At 34.8% G+C, this 19,345-nt stretch overlaps 4 protein-coding genes and 1 long non-coding RNA gene across 5 annotated transcripts in view; 4 read left to right on the plus strand and 1 right to left on the minus strand.

Annotated features, from left to right (window-relative positions):
* LOC135844889 (uncharacterized) overlaps window positions 1–19,345 on the minus strand; it is a 90,053-nt gene that overhangs the window by 66,702 nt on the left and 4,006 nt on the right. The window lies entirely within an intron of this gene.
* On the plus strand, window positions 302–3,125 carry LOC135843646 (uncharacterized). The gene is made up of 2 exons (XM_065361597.1): window positions 302–445; window positions 732–3,125. The coding sequence occupies exons 1-2, from the start codon at window positions 424–426 to the stop codon at window positions 2,555–2,557; spliced, it is 1,848 nt and encodes a 615-aa protein (XP_065217669.1). The 5' UTR covers window positions 302–423; the 3' UTR covers window positions 2,558–3,125.
* LOC135843703 (uncharacterized) lies at window positions 5,188–7,488 on the plus strand. The gene has a single exon (XM_065361663.1). The coding sequence runs from the start codon at window positions 5,522–5,524 to the stop codon at window positions 7,355–7,357; it is 1,836 nt and encodes a 611-aa protein (XP_065217735.1). The 5' UTR covers window positions 5,188–5,521; the 3' UTR covers window positions 7,358–7,488.
* Window positions 10,415–13,567, plus strand: LOC135844879 (uncharacterized). The gene is made up of 2 exons (XM_065363267.1): window positions 10,415–10,973; window positions 11,058–13,567. Exon 2 carries the CDS (start codon window positions 11,158–11,160, stop codon window positions 13,153–13,155), a length of 1,998 nt encoding a protein of 665 aa, XP_065219339.1. The 5' UTR covers window positions 10,415–10,973; window positions 11,058–11,157; the 3' UTR covers window positions 13,156–13,567.
* Window positions 13,463–18,911, plus strand: LOC135844882 (uncharacterized). Its single transcript, XM_065363271.1, has 3 exons — window positions 13,463–13,601; window positions 16,919–16,959; window positions 17,425–18,911. The coding sequence occupies exons 1-3, from the start codon at window positions 13,556–13,558 to the stop codon at window positions 18,820–18,822; spliced, it is 1,485 nt and encodes a 494-aa protein (XP_065219343.1). The 5' UTR covers window positions 13,463–13,555; the 3' UTR covers window positions 18,823–18,911.

The raw sequence follows: 19,345 nt of genomic DNA on the forward strand, positions 1-19,345 counted from the left end.
AACTTTTTCGAATTTGGCGCCAAAATATTATTGCTTAGCATTACAAAAATACAACTCGTTAATTGGATCTTTGAAAATACTACTTGCTGATTGACTAAGTGTTGACATGATGGGAAAAAAGCGATTACAGTGAAGTTTTTTCGCGTTTCGAAAAACAAAAAGGAAAAGAATTTCTCTAGTAGATAAAATAGGCACCGAGTACTTTAACAATAATATGAAAAAATAGTTCGAGTTCAAAATGATCAAACGATTAGAAGTATCGATTATGCGTGTATTAAAAATCAATTATCGATATTCTGTTGATTTTAATGAACTGCATACCGTAACGATGGACGATAGCGATAAGTTGGTGTTTCGTTTACTTTGGTAGTTTCTTTGCTGAACTTAATTCTACCATTTCATGAAATCTTTCATTCCAAAGCAATGAATAGTTACATCAAAAAAGGTAAGGAGAACTTGACTCACGTAGAACATCCAAAACAGTCCATTAAAACTTGACCATTTCAAAAAAGGGAAAAATGGGCAGAAATTTAGTAAAATTCAAAATTTTTGGAAAATCGAAGACTCTTTGAAAAGTAAAACCAATACTTAATCTATTTGAAAAAAATCATTAGAAATTAGATAACTTTCATTTTTACCCCCCCCCCCATGGTTATAATCAGTCTTGCGACCACTTTCAACTCGGTATTGTGACGATAATCAATAATTTCTGCTTTCGTAACTCATTTCAGACACGATACGAATTCTTCTAATAACAACATTACTTTCATTCGAAATACAAAATGCATCCACCTCATCATCTCCAATTTGCTCTGACACAACCATCAACACCGATGATTTTAGAGCACTGCGCCTCCATCGGGATTTATACGTTGATAAAACTTTCCTGCTGGACGACTTCGTTAAACTGGAAGGATCACGTATGCTGACGACGATCATCAGACCAAAAGGCTGGGGTAAAAGTATCAACCTCGATATGATTCGAAGATTTTTCGAAATCGAAGTTGACGAAAAAGGTGAACGAGTATTCAAAGATAGATCAATAAACAATAAATTATTCTCGGGAGGCGAAGTCGTTATAAATTCGACGTCAAGAAAAACTCTGAAAAAATTAAAAGTCAACTTATTCGCAGCCCGACACCTGGGTCAATTTCCAGTAATCCTGCTCAAGTTGAAAAATACATCGGGGAACAGCTACCAGGAAATCGAGTCGAAAGTAAAAGCTCGAGTACAAGATGTGTTCAAAGATCACGAATACTTGCTGAATTCTACGAGAATAACTCTCAAAGAAAAATTCGAAAGCTATATTAAAGGGGATTTCGACACTGCTGATTTGATATCGAGCGTTTTATTCTTGAGTACAAAATTACAAGAACATTTTGGACGAAAAGTATACATTTTGATGGACGACTACGATGCACCTTTTGTAAACGCTTACGTAGGATTTGGGAATAAAGCCGAAGAATTCGATAAATTACAAAGCTTGATAATCGATTTCTATACGAAAACTTTTCAAGGCAATCCCAGTTTGAGTGCAACGTTAGTCACAGGTGTCTTACACATATCCTTGATGCCTACGATGAATACCGGATTAAATAATATAGACTTGTGTACGTTGACAAGAAGCCAGTTTTCGAAATCATTCGGAATCACAGAACCGGAAGTGCAAGAATTACTCAAGCAGGTATCTTCAACGATAAAGCTAGATCCGAAGGAAGTGAAGGATTGGTACAATGGTTATAATTTCAACATACAAACATACTACAATGCTTGGTCCATAATGCGATGTCTGCATCAAAATGGAACTTTGGGTTATCACGGATTCGATACAGATAGCAACGGACTCGTTGATAAAATACTCTTATCGGATGAAATACAAGAAACAGTACATCTTTTACTCTCTGGTAAAAGCTTGAATTTTCCTAAATTACACAGTCGTACGGAAGTCATGAGTTGGGATAAAATGGACGAGCTCGAGGTACTCTTGCTGTATGGATACCTGAGCGCCGAAGGTGATTCTTTCGATACAGCTTCCAAAATTACAATACCCAATAAGGAAATTAAACACGTTTTCGAGACAAAAGTACTCCAATGGGTTGCTGGTAAATTTGGTGTGAATGCGTCGGAGTTTCGTTCTTTTGCCAATCTGCTACCTGCAGGCGAATTCGAAACGTTCAAAGACACTTTGCAGAAATACCTCTCAAAATGTTCTTCTAATTTATTGTCAAGGGTATTATACGATGGTGTGATAACAGCATTGAAGAATGCTTTGACGACGAGTCACAAAGCTCAAGATGGAAAGAAAGACGATGCAGGTGAATCTAGTGATTTGGTGGTACTGATTCCTGACCCGGGTCTGAGTGATGCTGTCATCGTTATCAAGCATAAAATAGCTAAAATGGAGGATCTGGTGTCTGTGGCTAAAACTGGTCTGGAAGAAATTAACGCAGGGCTGTCTAGTAATAATTTGAAAACGCTCTCTCATGTCAAAAAAATATTTAAAATAAGCATAGCATTTAATGGCGAAAAAGTAACTGTTGAGTACAAAACTGATTAGGAAGTCACGTGAATGGAAATGCAGACACGTGTAGTCGTGTACACCTAAAAATCCCAATTATTACTTAATTGATACTTATTGAAATTATTCGATCGGAAAACCAGACCTCTAAGGCAATTTTGCAAATTTTTGAAAAATCTGGAACTATTTTTACAGTATTATAGCATTTTTTATAACCTAATAACTAAACAATGGTCAAATATTGGTGGTTAAATGTACCTACAATTTTCATTTGTGAATCTTGCAAACTTTCTCTCTCTGACTTTAAATATTAGGTACATGAACTACAAATGGCCACGTAAATAATAAAGCATGGACGGTCAAGTACCGAAGCCCTCATAAAAAATTTCTAGATCATTTTCATCTGCTGGTCAATCATTCCAAAGTGTAAAATTTGATGAAAATGGATACAAATTCAAATCAACGATCTCCCTCTAATAACTTCTCACAAGTCTCTTCCCTCAATCAGAAATAAGGAAGCCTCCAAATAATCCACACTTCCCAAATATGTACATGTACACAATTTAAAAATATTATCAACGATTTTCACATAAAATATTTTTAATAAGTACGTACTTAATTATTTCGCCGCTACAGCAATTCAAGTTGAAGGAGATTCGACTCGCAAGAGAGGCTCCCAAATGACATTTCTTGAAGCAAACAAAGCTGCGTTGAAAAAGCATGCGAAAATACGTCCCTAGCCAACATTTCAAGAGCTACAACTAAAATTCATACTTTGGTTATTGGTAAATTTTTAAAAAAAATTTAATTTAGGCCAAAAACTTGAAAAATTTAAAATGTTACAAAGAAAGCTGGAATTAGATATTATACTCAATTTTCGACTCTTCAAATCGATTGGAAACGGTTTTGAACCATTTTGAGTAGCTCTGAAGCCTCCAGCAGATTTTTGAAAATTGAAATTAGGGTAATAAGTAAATTTCAGTCGTCGAACTTCATTTAGGAAAAAAAGTTATGGTAATTTCTTCTTTCAAAAATGTGCTAGAGGCTTCAGAACTGCTCAAAACGGCTAGAAACAGTATCTTAATGATTCGAGAACCAAACATAGGGTGCATAAGCATACCTTCTTTCAACTTTCCAGGTCAGAAAAGTAACATCTTGATTTTTCGGATTTTTGGCCCTTTGACGATTTTCCAAAATGCACCAAATATCGAAAAACGCATTTTGGCAGAGTGATACATTTTTGCATGATCGTCCAGGAATTCAACTTTGCAGAAATCTACTTGTCAGTCATCTGTGCCCGCAAAAAAACCAACGAATTTAAATTAATCCATATAAAAATCTCCAACATATTTTAGAATACTATGAATGATGTCATAGTTTTTGGAAATCGAAAATACCGTTTCAGGCGATTCAACTTTAGGTATAAACATTTTCTCTTTTGATCATCTTTGAGAAAGAGAATGAAAAATTCGTAAACGTCACCACCATAGATGAGATCAGACCACGAACTTTTTTCAAATGAAATTTCGCCAGCAAAAAGTCAACTTACAGTCTTTGAATGTTTTCAAGCAGGGAATTGAGTTTAATATCCTACTTTTGATTACCCACGTCGATAAGTATTGATATTGTGAGATTTTGGATGCCTATATACATAGATCCTAGAATGTTCAAGTAAGTAGATACATACGAATACTCTCTAAATTTGAAACAGTGAAATTTCACTGCTTAGCAGTCACGACATTTTGGCTTCTTAAAAGCAGTAGGTAGTTTTTTACTGCAAAACAGTAAAAAATTTACTGAATTGATCAATAAAAATGATTTTTACGGACCAATTCAGTAGATTTTTCACTGTTTTGCAGTAAAAAACTACTGCTTTTAAGAAGCCAAAATGTCGTGACTGCTAAGCAGTGAAATTTCACTATGATGTCTCATTTGAGTCGGCTGAAACAGGTATAAAAAATTCGGGTTCAAACTGATTCTTATGTTTGGTCCCTGTTTGTGAGTTTTTTCGAAAACTTGGAATTCTAAATCAACCGAAGGCTTCAGAATATGTAGTCAACTCCCCCCCCCCCTTTCATTCAATCATAATACTTATTTATATGAAAATAAGATACGTTTATACGTACTTATGAGCTCAAATTTAGCTTCCACTTAGAAATTTTCAAAAATTTTGATTTTTTGTAGAAAAATTGCAAAATTTAAATTACTTCTTTTCTAAAAATTTACTACAAGCAATTACGAAAATTAAAAAGAGTATCTCAGTGTTCATCAACAGGTGAAATATACTCGATTATACTCTTCCATTTCTTGGTTGCTAGTTCGAACCAAAAAAATGCATGGTTTTCTTTGAGAGGAGAGGGTGAGGATTCCATATCGAGTTGATTTCATTTTTCCAACCCCGAAACAATATTTTTCTAAAAAGTCAAAATTTTAAAACCAATGTCTGGAGTAAGGGGGGGGGGTCGATATCAGCTCGAATATCTTTTTACTTTTTTTTTGAGAGGGCAAGGGGGTAATTAATCAAAATTCTTGTGAAATTTCATAAACTTTCTGAAAATTTAGTAGTCTAATCAATCGCACCAAAAATTAATTCGGAAAAAATTCAAAGTTGATAAACTTAATGCAATATCTATACTTTTATCTTAGCTTTATCAAAACTGGGCACAGTTGCCAACATGGATGAAGATAACGACGTGAAATATTTTCTTTTGAGGCATTCAAGAGAAGGAAATACTATCTCTCGCAGTGCAAAATCAAAATAACAACCACTAAACGAAAGTGCGAAGATAAAAAACATACAAACAATGAAAGTGATTTTATTGATTTTGCAATGTTTCAGTAAGTAAGTTAATAAATTTTAGAATATCACTTTTTTATCAAAAAGAATATAACAATGTCGATCAAGAAAAGCATCCACAGGTATGTGAAGTGACAAAAAAACGTACCCCAACCTCTCTCTTCTTTTCAATCCTAATAATCACCAGTATTCGAAGGTTCAACACAATGAAGATATTTCTCATCACACTAGCCTATTTAGTGCTGAAAATAATAACTTGTATCGAAACGAACCTCGAAACAGACGATTTCCAATCATTAAGGCTCAACAGTGACCTATTCGTCGACAAAAGCATGCTAATGGACGAATTCTTGAAAACAAAATCATCAGCTTTACTGATCGTTCGACCGTCAGGCTGGGGCAAGAGTGCAAATATGGACATGCTGAGGAGATTCTTTCAACCAGAAGTAAACCAAACGGGAGAAACTTCAATCAAGGGGAAATCCACAAATGGTAAACTTTTCCTCGGAGGAACAATCCCTTTAGATTCAAATCGAACAAAAATCCTCAAACCTTTAAAAATAGCCGACGTTTCCTCAGCCACACAATACATGGGAAGACACCCGGTGATCTTCGTGAAACTTAGAAACACCTCGGCTGCCAATTACGAAGAAATACTAGAAGGAATAAAAATTAGCATTAGAGAAGCGTTCAAAGACCATAAATACTTATGGAATTCGTCTCGAATTTCTCAACCGCTAGAATTACAAAGGCATTCTGAAGTTGGACAAAAAGGAGAAGGTGATTTGAGCGTGTGCTTGTATTACTTGAGTTGGAAACTCTTCGAGCATTTTGGCCAAAAGGTGATCGTGTTAATTGACGATTACGATGCGCCTCTAATCAACGCTTATCTTCGTTTTGGAGCGAAATCCAAAGAGTTCGGTCAAGTTTTGAAATTGGTAACGGATCTGTACCAAAGCACGTTCAATCACAATCCTCATCTGCATAAAGGTCTCCTCTGTGGTACGGTTAAAGTATCGTTATGCAATAGTACATCAAACATGGGATTCAATCAACTCGATATCAGCACATTGCAGCATCCAAAATTCTCTGATCACTTCGGATTTACGCGACCAGAAGTTCAAACTTTGCTACTTCAAGTACCCGCAGCTTCAGAAAACATTAGAGAAATTAATGACTGGTACAGCGGGTACATTTACGATCATACTCCGGGAGTGTACTATTACAATTCAAGATCGATAATTCGATGTTTGGGTAACAATGGAACCGTAGGATATTATGGACCAGACACTAACAAGAGCACCGGACTGGTAGACAAATTGTTATCTTCGGATATCATTCAGTCAAAAATACAAGAGATATTTGATTTAGGATTAGAGTACAACATTTACAACTACGATAATCCTATAAGCTGGAATAGAATACCCATTATGGAAACTCTAGTTTTAAATGGTTACCTACGATGGATGAAAATCCCATATGCAGAAACGAAACGTCTGATCGTGCCGAACAAAGAAGCCAATTTTTTCTACGCTACCAAAGTGCTGCAATGGGTGGCTGATAAATTCGCCATAGATGTTCCAGAATTTTATTCGTTGGCTGGAGCGTTATCCGCAGGATACATCGATCAATTTGAAAAAAAATTACAAACGTATTTGAGTCGTACCACGAATTACGAGTATATTGAAAAGCTGGGCGATCAAGCGAATTCATTTTACATTAATTTGATGATAGCTTTGCAAAGAGCATTGGCTTCCACTCACGTGACACGAATAGATGAAAAAGAAGGAGATATTGCCACTTATCAAGATGAAATATTGATGGTACCCATATTGGGTAAAAGTGATACTGCTATTGTGATTAATTATAAGAGAATGGACAAAATTCAGGAGAGTTTGGCTACGGCTAGTATCTTGGAGATCGCAAGTGGTTTATATGGAGAAAAGTTGAAGACGCAGTCCCATATAAAGAAGTTGATCAAAATTGGGGCTGCTTTTTGTCGAGATAAGGTGTTGATCAAACATGAAATTGAAGATATATGATAGGTCGAGAGAAAAGTCTAGGTTTTTTTTTACTTTGTACTAAGGTATTTTTTAGCTCTAATATATGTACAGACATCTAATAAAATAAATTGTAGGACGCTTTAAAAATATCAAATTGACGAGCCATTTTTTTAGTACTGATTCTGAGTGTTTGACTGAACCGGACAATCCTCGTGAATCTTGTCCAATTTTTGTCAATATTGACACATTGTTCAAAAAATAAAATCTACAAGGAATCTGACTGAAAACCACATTTTATCAACGACAATCACACTCGTATGTGGTGTCTAGTGCCCAATCCTTTTTTCATACGAATGACTAAAAAAAAACATCTCGATCTCCATGAAATTACAAAATACATCAGGCCACCAGCTATATTCACTGATTACAAGAACGTTTTTGCAATTTGCTTTTTGGTTATTGATAGTTTCAATGCTTTATGCTTCAAGCAAGAAATCCATTCGAGTCCCAGCACCACCCTTATTCTTGAATCAAAATTTTGAGACCATATTCGTGTTCAGGATCGGTTTAATTCAATTGTATACAAAAACAATATCATCGTCCTGCCATTCTTACCCTAGAAGTTAAAAAAGCGGGAGCAGCAGTCCCATCGATAGTTTAATGAACATTTCTTGGCCCACTGCAAGTATGAAATTTTTCATCATCTCAAAGAAATAATTTGACATTTCTTGAAAAATCTCTTGAAACGAAAAAACTGCAATTCGGCGCTATTCTTGATTTCTCAATTTTCTAAAATTTTTGAAATTCCAACAGAATTAAAAATCAATCCACGGGTCTAAAATTACAACCACGTCCTAATGAGATCATGTATTACAAACTTTAACGACACTACTTTCATCTGACCTCAAAATGTCTACTTTTTCCCATCAATATTCGACTCAAAACACTCATTGGCTTACTCTGCAATAACCAAAAAATTATCAAAATTTTTTGAAAAGTGATATTGGTATAACTTGACCAACAAAAAGATTGTTCGACGACCTCACAAAATAAAATTTGACAGAGTACCTATTTAGTACAACAAATTTCTGAAGCTGAATCTGATTTTTTAATATTTTGACGAATTTTAGGTAGAAAATTCTTGGCACATTTTCCATGAAAAACTGAAAATTAAGAAAACTGAGGAGAAAGCTGAAATTCAACTCATTTCCTATGATGTGTATTTTTGACCTCCCAAAATCGACTGGTTGTGTAGTTTCAAGCCTCGTTGGAGCCTCTACAACGGATTTCTGATTTTTTTTTTAGTTTTGAATAGGTAACTGACATGAAAAAGACAAAAACGAAATTCGGCACAAACTTTGATATTGTTTTAAAGCCCTTTTGATTGATTCGGATACAATTTTTCAAAATCCATTTCTAACGTTCAATCCTTTAATACCGGGTAGAAGTTCAATTGATGAATTTCAGGAATTTTCACGAGAAAAGTTGGTCTGAAGAGTCAGCTTTTGATATCTGAAAAAAAATTTAATTCGAGTGATCACTGATCACTTATTATGGAGAATAAAGATTTTCCTCAATTTTCTTCAAAAGATGATATTGATAGAAATTCGCTGTAAATCAGCTTCAGATTTCTTCGATTATTCTTCTCAATTTTTTCATAAGAACCGCTAAGAAAAAATTCAGTACTTCGAAATGCTAACTTTCATACTCCTTTTTTCAAATAATTTTGATAGCTAACAAGGGGAAATGTTTACATCTCAATAAAATTTGGAATGAAATATGGATACTCAAGATGAACCCGGATTTTCGATTTTTATCGAATTTTATGATGGAATTTTACGAAATTCGATTGAAGCATAAAAACTGATGGTGTTTCCATGCATCATCAAAATTTTTCAACAGAAACATTTTTTACATCAGAAGACTTCTGGACTTGTATGAAGACTCTTATTTGTAAAATCCATCCACTTGAAACGTTTCCATCTAACCTTTTTTTGGAATTCGTTTTCTTTCTTCAAATTTCTCAATTCTTACATTGAAATGAGAAACTTATGTACATCTCAATTTCCCCTTCAAATTTCAAAATGAAATTTTAACTAGATTTTAAAATCTTTGCGCTATTTCTTCTTGCACAAAATTTCATTTTATTCAAAGCTGAAATTTTCTTCAATTCAGAAACGTACAAATTTTGTAAATTCTAAAAAAAATTGATCGACATCGAAAACTCCGGCGTTGTATTGCCCTATTATATTTCAATTTTGTGACGATGTAAACTTTTTTCGAGATTAAAATTTTGTATTTTGGAACAATAAATTTTTCCTGTACGAGTATAAAAAACTTGAAAAAACAATCGTAAAAATTTTCAGCTGATGAAATTTTACAGCAAATTTCCATCAACTCAGCTCTTTGTTTCTGCCTTCATAGTGCATGCGTATGTACTAACCTATTTCCAAAGCCAAACCTCTGGAGGTTTGGCTTTGGAAATAGGTAAACATAATCTTTTGGAGAAAATTCACCCTGCTTACACAGATTTCAAACTACTTGTTCAGTCCAACTTCCCTCATCAAAATGATTGGAATTTATCGGTTGAGAAAGCGTTACAATTGCTGTCTCATATTTGAATTTATTTTAGTTGGGCCTCTTTATGGAGATTTTTCCAAAGGAACCTAAAGAATTCAGAAATCTGCTGGAGGCTCCGTAGAATTCATGAAAACCCTACTAATTAATTTAGGAGGTCAAAAATAGGGTAGGTATACATCAAATTTCAGCTTTTTCCCTCAGTTTAATCAAATTTTGAATGTATCATTGGAAAAAATGCCCAACCTGAATTTTCTAAAATTCACCAAAAATTGAAAAAAGAAATTAAGCATTAGAAATTCAATCTGAAGTCGTTGTTCTAAACCCTATTCTAATTTTTTTTCATCTGCTTAAAGGAAATATGATTAGGTAATGGAACTCAATGGGTAACTTCGTTTTTCCAAGTAGGAAAAAATGAAAAATTGAAAATGAAAATATTTTAACTTTGACAGATTGAGTAAATCTTTGATCACACAAACTCGAAATCATAATTTTTTAATGATCCAGAACTCTATTCCGAAAAAGATTTTTTGAAGATTACTTCCTGAACTGACAGAACTCGCTCACGTTTTTTGGTTAGACTTCCATGGAACCGAAAGAAAAGGTGGTTAAACTTCCAAACATTAAAGGGATAAATGGCATACTCGTACACTGATTCGATAGCATGCCAGTAAATGTAATCCAATTAATTTGATCTGATTTTGTAAGTACATACTTACCAATTTTGCTAGACTAGAATTTGATAAGCTGTCAGCATAAATAAAATTACTTCTACAGTCGTGATTAAATCTGATAATTTCTATTCAAAACGCACCCAGTATTTCGTGATGGATGTACCTAAGTTTCATTGATTCGTTTTCCAGAATTACCTATTTACTTCCACGCTTCACATAATTTCATTCAAAAAAGAAAAAAATTCATTCATGAAAATAAACTTAAAAAATGTACTAACCCAAGATAGTGGAATCGGAACATACTTCACTATGACGATTATTCAACAAAATTTCAAAAAATGTATTTATTTAATAGAATTTCATGGAGCCTACAAAGCAAACCCAGCGGAAAATTTACATTTCTGGTAAGAAAAATCTTACAGCTGATTTACTATTTCTATAAATTGCAGTCTATATTTTGGTGATTCTCATTTTTTTTAACCTTTTAGTGACCCTGCTTCGGTTTATCTTTGAATCAGTACCTCTACTTACTATTTAGTATCTACTCGTACTTTCTAACCCACAATAACCTACTTTTGGCACCACTTCATGTCGCAGACAGTCCAAAATACAATGAAAACACTACTACTAGTATTCGTCTCATTCATCGAACTCCAAACTACCCACAGCACTGCCTCTTCAGCCAACTCTTTCAAAATGAGCATCGAAACGAGTGATTTCAAGTCATTAGTCCTGAACAATAACAACGTATTCGTCGATAAAAGTTTGTTAATCGAAGAATTCATGCAACTAAAACGGTCCAGGTACGTGCCACTGATCATGAGACCACCAGGCTGGGGCAAGAGTACCAATTTAGACATGCTCAAGAGATTCTTCGAAATCGAAGTAGACAGCGAAGGGAACTGTTTACCCAAGAATAAAACCATCAACGATAAACTTTTCCTCGGAGGTGAGATCGATATAGGTTCAAACGTCTCGAAAAAACTAGACCCTTTGAAAATATCCTACCTTCCGAGCCTTTCGACGTATTTGGGCACAATTCCTGTGATCTTACTCAAGCTAGAAAATGTAACGGGAAAATGCTACCGAGATATAGAACGAAGAATCAAGTCACGAGTCACCGATGCATTCCGAAGTCACCCATACTTGATTAATTACACCAATAATCTGAATACGACACTTGAAGGACGTCACATGCGAAATTATTTTACTGGAGATTTCAACACGACTGAGCTAAAAAGAAGCATATTTACTTTGAGCGCGCTGCTTCATAGCTACTTTCGCAAACGAGAAGTAATAATCTTGATCGACGACTACGATGCGCCTCTGACCAACGCTTTTTTCAAATTTGGAGGCAATCAAAAAGAATACGATAAGGTTGTGGATTTACTCAACTCCATGTTCAAGATGGCTCTAGAAAACAACACTTTCGTGCATAAAGCTCTAGTCACTGGTACTATAAGAATCGATGCCGACCCTACTCAAACTGCCAACTCAAGTAGGCCTAATCTCAACACGTTCACATTTCATGGCCAACAACTCTCAACGTATTTTGGATTCACTCGTTCTGAGGTTCAAGATCTACTCGATCGAATCTCATCTGATATAGATTTAGAACTGATCAACAGCTGGTATGGTGGATACGATATCGACAAAAAAATCTACTTAAACGAACGCTTGGTCACGAGATGTCTTTCACATAATGGTTCGATTGGTTATTACGACGAATCTGCCATCACCTCAAGTCCACTTACAGACCGGATATTCGCAGCTGATAAAATGCAGTCGAAAATCCACTCGCTCATTTTAGGCGAGAAGTTGGATTTTGAGGGTATTTTCCATACGTCTCAAACATGCTGGCCATCACTAAATGAGCTCGCCGTATTACTCCATTACGGGTATTTGAATAAAACCAGATCTTTCGACGCTCCTAAAGTCGCCATACCCAACAAACAAATGCAGCATGTTTACGAGATGAAAGTCTTGAAATGGGTTTGCAACAAGTTCGGCATCAACGAGACGGAATTCCACAATTTTGCAGAACTTATGACGAACGGAGCGGTGCAGAAATTTGGAACAACTTGGCGAAAATATTTATCCAATGATAAGGCAGCAAAACTCCTAGAAGGCGATAAAAAGCAACCTAAGACTATGTACGATGCAATTACGATAGCTCTACAGGCTGCGTTATGGTCCACTCATGAAAGATTCAACTTTAGCCGAAATGATCGTTTTATTTTGATTCCTAAACTAGGTCGAAGCAAAGCAGCGATTATTTACATGTATAAAGTGGCTGAAACGGAAGATGAATTGATGATGATATCTACAGCAGAAAGTGGCCATGAAGAAATTTCTCGTTGGCAAAATGACACTACTTTGAATACGTACGCGCATATTCAGGATTTTTATAAAATTAGTCTGGCTTTTTGCGGTGCACATTGCGTTACTACTGCCAGTCTGTCTCACCCACCTGAATATAACTTTTGGGATGCTCATCTTTATCAACCTCCAAACTGCAGTCGTGTACTAGGTAATATAAATGATACCTTTGATCCGGACTATAAAAAAATGGAGAAAAAACAGTAAGAATAAGAATCAGATTTGGATTCGATTTTAGCCAGATTGGGCAGCGGACACTAAGTCCAATTTTATTATGTATACATGCATGCGTAAATTTCACTTGGATAATATTTAAATTCTTTCTCGTGAAATTGAATAATCTTCGAGTAATCACCTTCCTAGATAAATGATCGAGTTCCGTTATTAAAAATAAATGTATGTGGGTACTAGGTAGGTACCTATTTATCACGTCGAGAAACTTGAAATGAAATTTTTTAGACCGATAATCACATCAGCAGATTGTGTTTGAAGCAGTTCAGCAATCTTAAAAAAGCTTTGCACTGCGCAATGTGAAATGCTCCAATATTTTGGTTGGTGAATTTTTTCGTAAGCTATGTTGCATTCGCTGATTTCTTGAGAAATAAAAATGTTACGGATATTTCTTTTCATTCCACTAATCGCTGCTATACAAGGTAAGCTCTATCTGAAATAATTGAACAGGATAGCTATACTTTTACGTTTTCGACAATTATTTTCATCTCCAATAACATCCATTTCAATTTAGGTATTTTTTTTTAAATGTTTGGTCATATTTTTAAATATAAAATTTGTAAAAATTGAAAAATTTTCGATCAACTTTCTAATATGATCATTGATCAGAGATTTTCAACTCTCTCTAGGCTTAACTGATGTATGTTTTACAGAACAATTTGAAAATTTTCCAAGTAAGAATATTTACAAAAATTTTCAAAATTTATAATTAGAAAATCTGTGTCTTCAGTTCAACAGTTGAACACGATGTGCCATATTTACATTGAGTTAAGCACATCGTCTCAATACATTTGTTGAACACAGCTGTTCCTCGAGCAGTTTGTTTTAAAATTTATTCTCGATTTTTAGAAAGTTTCATGTCTCATGTCTGAAGAATTCCGAACCACCGAAAATTCTTTGTACTTGGACTTATCTCAAAAATCTATGAGTCATTTGGCTCGTTCCATCTCAAATCACTGAGCTTTTAGCGCGCAAGTCGGCGACTTTTCCAATACTTTCAATGTGATAGAACTCGATGAGAGATGACGAATAGCAATAATCGCAGTTCTCAGAGTGCATTTGTAGGAAAGAGAGGGGTGCCCAAAATTTCGATGAATATAAAGGATATCATGAAGTACAGGCACAATTGCACAATGCACATACAAATACGAATTTCGGTCGTCCTAGTCCTAGTCCTCGCGCATCTTCGCCTTCGCCCTCAGGACTTGATCGTCGTCCCAGGCCAACTGAGCTGCGCCTTGAATGGGCTCAATTTGGAAACTACCAATGGCGCAAATTTGGAACTTTTTCCAGTTCGAGGGTCTATAAAAGCATTTTTTGGAGGTCTGGTGAGGAGAAAACCAGAGTTTCCACCTTCTAAGCACCTAGAATTGAGTGAAAAAGTTGAAAAATTATACTTCCATCGCGAACGTCCATGTTCAAAAATTCTAAAAAAAAAACCCAAGTACAACTTTTTATGCTGACCAAAAAATCGAAATATTGAGGCGAATTTTTTTTTCATATTGATTTTGAAAATATCAAAAATTACGAGAAAAGACAATTTTCCAACTTGAAGAGTCAAAATTGCACAATTGACCTATTTTCACCACTTTCGCTCTACATTCAGAGGAAAAAATCGGTTGTATCGGTTCAACTCCATGTACTCAACACTTTATTTAAGACTGATAAACAGAATTTTCAAGTTTTTTCAGCATTCTTTAAATGTTACGCGAAAACTTGACAGCCGGGAAAAAATTGATGAAAACCAAAGTTGCAGGAAATAAAATTTTCCAAGAGATTTTTTAGTAAAAAAAAAAACGAGGCTGTTAATTGAAATGAAAAATCAAAAACAGTGAGAAGCACATAAGATGTTTTCAAACCAACAATCCTTTGACTATGGTATATTGGGAAATTGAAAAAAATGAGTCAATTTGTGCAATTTCGTCCTCTCAAAGAAAAAATTTATATTTACTCGTAATTTCTAGAAGTTTTAAAGTCCAGAACACGAAAAGTCAATTAAATTTTCTGATACATTTATCAGCATAGAAATTTGGACTCGAGGTAATTTTTTCAGAATTTTTGAGCATGGACGCGATGAAGAAATATTATTTTTTCCAAAAATAATGCTGGTGCTCAAAAAAGTGGCAACACTGATTCTAATCTCATCTCTAAAATTTATGCGCCCACAAGCTGACAAAAGTTTCAATTTTGTTTTGTACGATTTGTAGTTTTCAAGTCGACCTGGCTCAAACTTTATGATATCCCTATTTTCCTTCAAAACTTCGAGCACCCTTACCTGCTCTCCAAATACATTAATTTCAATTCTTCAAGAACTAAGGTTTGCACCATTCGTCGCCCCTTATCAAGGTCTATCCATGCAAAAAAAAGAAGAAAAATCGCCGATCCTCACAAGCGAAAATAACCTTCATCAAAGACTTTGTTGGATTGCACGAAAATCATCTCTGCTTCATGACTCTAGATGACGATCTTCAGAAGTCATAATCAAAGTTTTGGAATATAATAATATGTCTAACCATAACCATGAAAATAAGTCGTTTGATTACAACTACGAATCAAGTATGAAGCCTCAGATCTCTTTAGTAGTTACGTAGACATCAGAAAATTTTATGGCTTCTCTAATGTTTATAAAAAACTATTTTATTCTGGAACTGGAAACCGCCACATTGAAAGAGATCTCAAATTTGGAAAAAAGCAGTTGTGGTGTTGAAAAACACTCATGGTTATAACTTCAAAGATAACTTTGGCTTGAGATAATAAATGTGGAGGTTCCTTATTTCGGATACAGCCCAGATGAACTTTTATTCTAACATAATGAATAATAATTTTTTTGGCAAAATGTAGTCATTTGTCAATATTTTCTTCAAACTGCCCCCCCCCCCAAAAAAAAATCACAAAAACTTTTTCAAAGCCAACTAGGAGCTAGTCATTAAAAGGAACCATTCGCTGCCACCAGGTTTTTCTGTACTTAAAATTATGTACTATGTAGGTCTAAAATAAGCTGAATACATGCCTAGCTGCCACTTGCTGGTCAAGGGGCTTAACATAACAGGAATGACACATAAAACAACAGAAGACCCATGTACGCAAAAAAAAACAAAAAAAAATGGGCAGTGTAAATTTTTTTTGAAATTTTTTCATGTGCATCAATTTCTTTTTACTAAAATAGTAATTTGGTAATCTCAGAGCACAAAATCATTATTTTAGTGAAAAAAATTGATGCTTCTATAAAAATTCAAAAAAAAATTTTTTAGTCAATTTGTTTCGACTTTTGGCGTACATGGGTCCTATTTTATTTGCCTTTCCTGTTTTGTTCAACTCCTTTCCCCGCCATGATGTTGACGCTAGTTCAGTTCAACAGTCTACAGACGAGAACGGTGCACCCAAAGTTCGTGTTTCTCAATACATACGTAAACACCCCTCGAAAAACATGGAATAAACTTTATCAACAAATTTAACAATTCTGACGGTTGTATGTCAATTCAATTCGCCACAGAAAACGATGTTTGCAAACTTAAGGAGGCCTTAAACGAAGAACCCATCGATATCGAAGAGCTCAAACCTCTGATGCCATTTATTGGATATACTCATTTCAACATCAATAATTTCGATATACCAATAATATCAATAACATATCAACTAAAGCTCTCGTTACATGTTCATTAAACAACAGCTGAATACGATGAAAATGTTCATGGTAAGGCACAATTTTCATTTTAATTCATGTTTTTGTTTGATTCAGGTGCAGAATTGTCGAAAAAACCTGCTAGAAACAACACCGGGGTATGTACCAAGTTATTCCTTGAACAATGAATGATAAGGGTGCAATAGGTGAGAAAATATTGAACAATATTTTGCTTTTATTTAGTCGAAATCTCAAAAGTTGACTACCTATACTAACACATTACTGATGCTGAAAACCATACGTGATGGATAACACATGTACAGGGTGCCCAGAAATATCGAGCACCCCAAAGAAAGTTTTTCATTAAAAATATAGGTTGGCAACGTGAAATAGATGCATATGATTGGTGGAATGTTATCTCTCCAGTCCAACAACCAATCATGTGCTATCATTATTATCATTCACTGTGACCAACCAAAGTATTTTAGTAGAAAACTTTTTTAGGGGTACTCGATATTTCTGGGCACCCTGTATATGTGTATAGGTACCTACGAGTACCTATAAGGTCAATATTTTTTGCTAATTCAAACGAACAAAAACTTTGAATATTTTTCCTTTTACAGATATGCAGCACTGATTCGAGCGACTTTCGCAGACTTTCCCAGAACGAGAAATTATTCGTTGATAAAACATTATTTATTAAAGCGGTAACCTTAAACAGTAACCAATACCTATTAATTACAGCACCTCGTCTCTTTGGTAAAACTACCAATGTGAACATGTTAAAATGGTTCTACGAAATTGAAGTATCAGAAAATGGTATTCCATTAACGAAAAAAGATATATTTTCTAATACCACCATGGTTGATGATACTCCAAACTACCAACTTTTCCAGCAACGTAAATTGAAAATCATGGAAAACGCCAGCGACATTGTGGCTTCACATTTCGGGAAATACCCAGTAGTACTTTTGGATTTTCAATATCATGAAACTATCGAATCTTACAACGCTTTCATCAATGCTACGTTACGAGCAGTACACACAGCTTTCAAACAGCATAATTACTTGGAAAATAGTCCGAAACTGGATGAATTGGAAAAAAGTTATGTTAAAACGTGGCTACACGAAGAATTTTACGAACATTACTCGATAGATCATCGTTTCATTCATGTCACAAAAGGGTGTAAAAAATTACTCCATTATTTACACAAGCATTTCGGCAAAGATTCCGTATTTTTAGTAGACGGATACGATGCGATGGTATGGAAAGCGATGTTGAACCCCACATTGGACAATACAACCATCGAAAAAATAGTTTCGATAATCTTGCGTTTTCTAAAAGACTTATTCAAGGATGGTGATGAAAATCACGTCGAGCGAGCAATCATCGTTGGTATTTCGTTTATAACCAATCAATACACCGATTTGGATTTTCTTCAGACATACCGATTCATGCAAAACAATGAATTCGTAGATTTTTTTGGTTTCTCGTCGGATGATGTTGATGGGTTAATGAATGCATCCAGAATAACCTCAGAACTCAGGGATTCAGCAAAGTCCTACTACGAAGGCTACCACTATCAAGGTGAAAAAATCTTCTCACCGTGGTCGATTACTCGATTCTTGGACCACATCGAACATAAAGTTGACCAATACTGGGTCAGAACTGAGCCCTTGTTTAATTTCACAACTATTTTTAAAAAGAATAAGGAATTGTTTACATTGATGGAGAAGTTGGCGAGTAATGAAATAGTCAAGTTTCCTTGCGAGCGCAGCTTAACACCTTCAGCACTCGTAATATTGAGAATTGTCCTCATCATTCCCCAAACGACAAAAATAAACCCATATGTACAAAGAATTGCCATGATCTTTTTCTTGGCGCATGGTTACATCAGTATTGTTGAACAAGATAATAACGAAATAGAAGGCATATTACCAAATGAGGAAATCAGATCTTATTTAATCGAACATATTGTTCGTGAGGTTCAATGCGGTAACGAAACGAACAATTCAACATAGAAGTACAAAAAATCGGCCATCTTTTAAAACTCGTTAAATTTACCTACTCCTAAAATCTGGTACTTTTACGATCAAGATCAAGTTGTGTAAGATTGTAAGCTCTTCTTCGTAAAAAAAATAAAAAATAAAATAAAAAATGAAAATCTTTTCAAAACCATTTTATTTTTTAAGACAAAGACGTGAGCGGAATTTTTTAAAAGATTATGCAGTCCAAGAAGCATTGATGAAAAAGACCTAACGAATGAGCCAAACAATTAAGGAATTAAGGTAACTCCAAAGAGAAAAGTTAATACCTGCCAATGAAAAATCAAAAAACAAATTCGTGTTCAGCGTTACCAAAAGCATATAATTCGATATATCACATGCCCAAGATTTTTTTTTGAAAGTTTTGCCCAAATTTGGAGGAGGGGGGTGCTCGTTTTATTAAAAGATCTCATCTCAAAAATTGAATATTTCGAAAAAGTGTCAAGAGGTACATCTATGGAAAGTTTTTCAGAATTTTAAATGGTGGCTCCCACTTACA

This window comes from Planococcus citri, chromosome 4 (genome assembly GCF_950023065.1).
Source record: "Planococcus citri chromosome 4, ihPlaCitr1.1, whole genome shotgun sequence".
NCBI classification, from domain to species: domain Eukaryota; kingdom Metazoa; phylum Arthropoda; class Insecta; order Hemiptera; family Pseudococcidae; genus Planococcus; species Planococcus citri.

Coding starts and splice junctions, on each gene's coding strand:
- LOC135843646 (XM_065361597.1), top strand. CDS start 424: ATGAATAGTTACATCAAAAAAG. Junction 446..731: donor GAATAGTTACATCAAAAAAG/GTAAGGAGAACT, acceptor AACTCATTTCAG/ACACGATACGAATTCTTCTA.
- LOC135843703 (XM_065361663.1), top strand. CDS start 5,522: ATGAAGATATTTCTCATCACACTAGCCTATTTAGTGCTGAAAATAATA.
- LOC135844879 (XM_065363267.1), top strand. CDS start 11,158: ATGTCGCAGACAGTCCAAAATACAATGAAAACACTACTACTAGTATTC.
- LOC135844882 (XM_065363271.1), top strand. CDS start 13,556: ATGTTACGGATATTTCTTTTCATTCCACTAATCGCTGCTATACAAG. Junction 13,602..16,918: donor ACTAATCGCTGCTATACAAG/GTAAGCTCTATC, acceptor TGTTTGATTCAG/GTGCAGAATTGTCGAAAAAA. Junction 16,960..17,424: donor CTGCTAGAAACAACACCGGG/GTATGTACCAAG, acceptor TTCCTTTTACAG/ATATGCAGCACTGATTCGAG.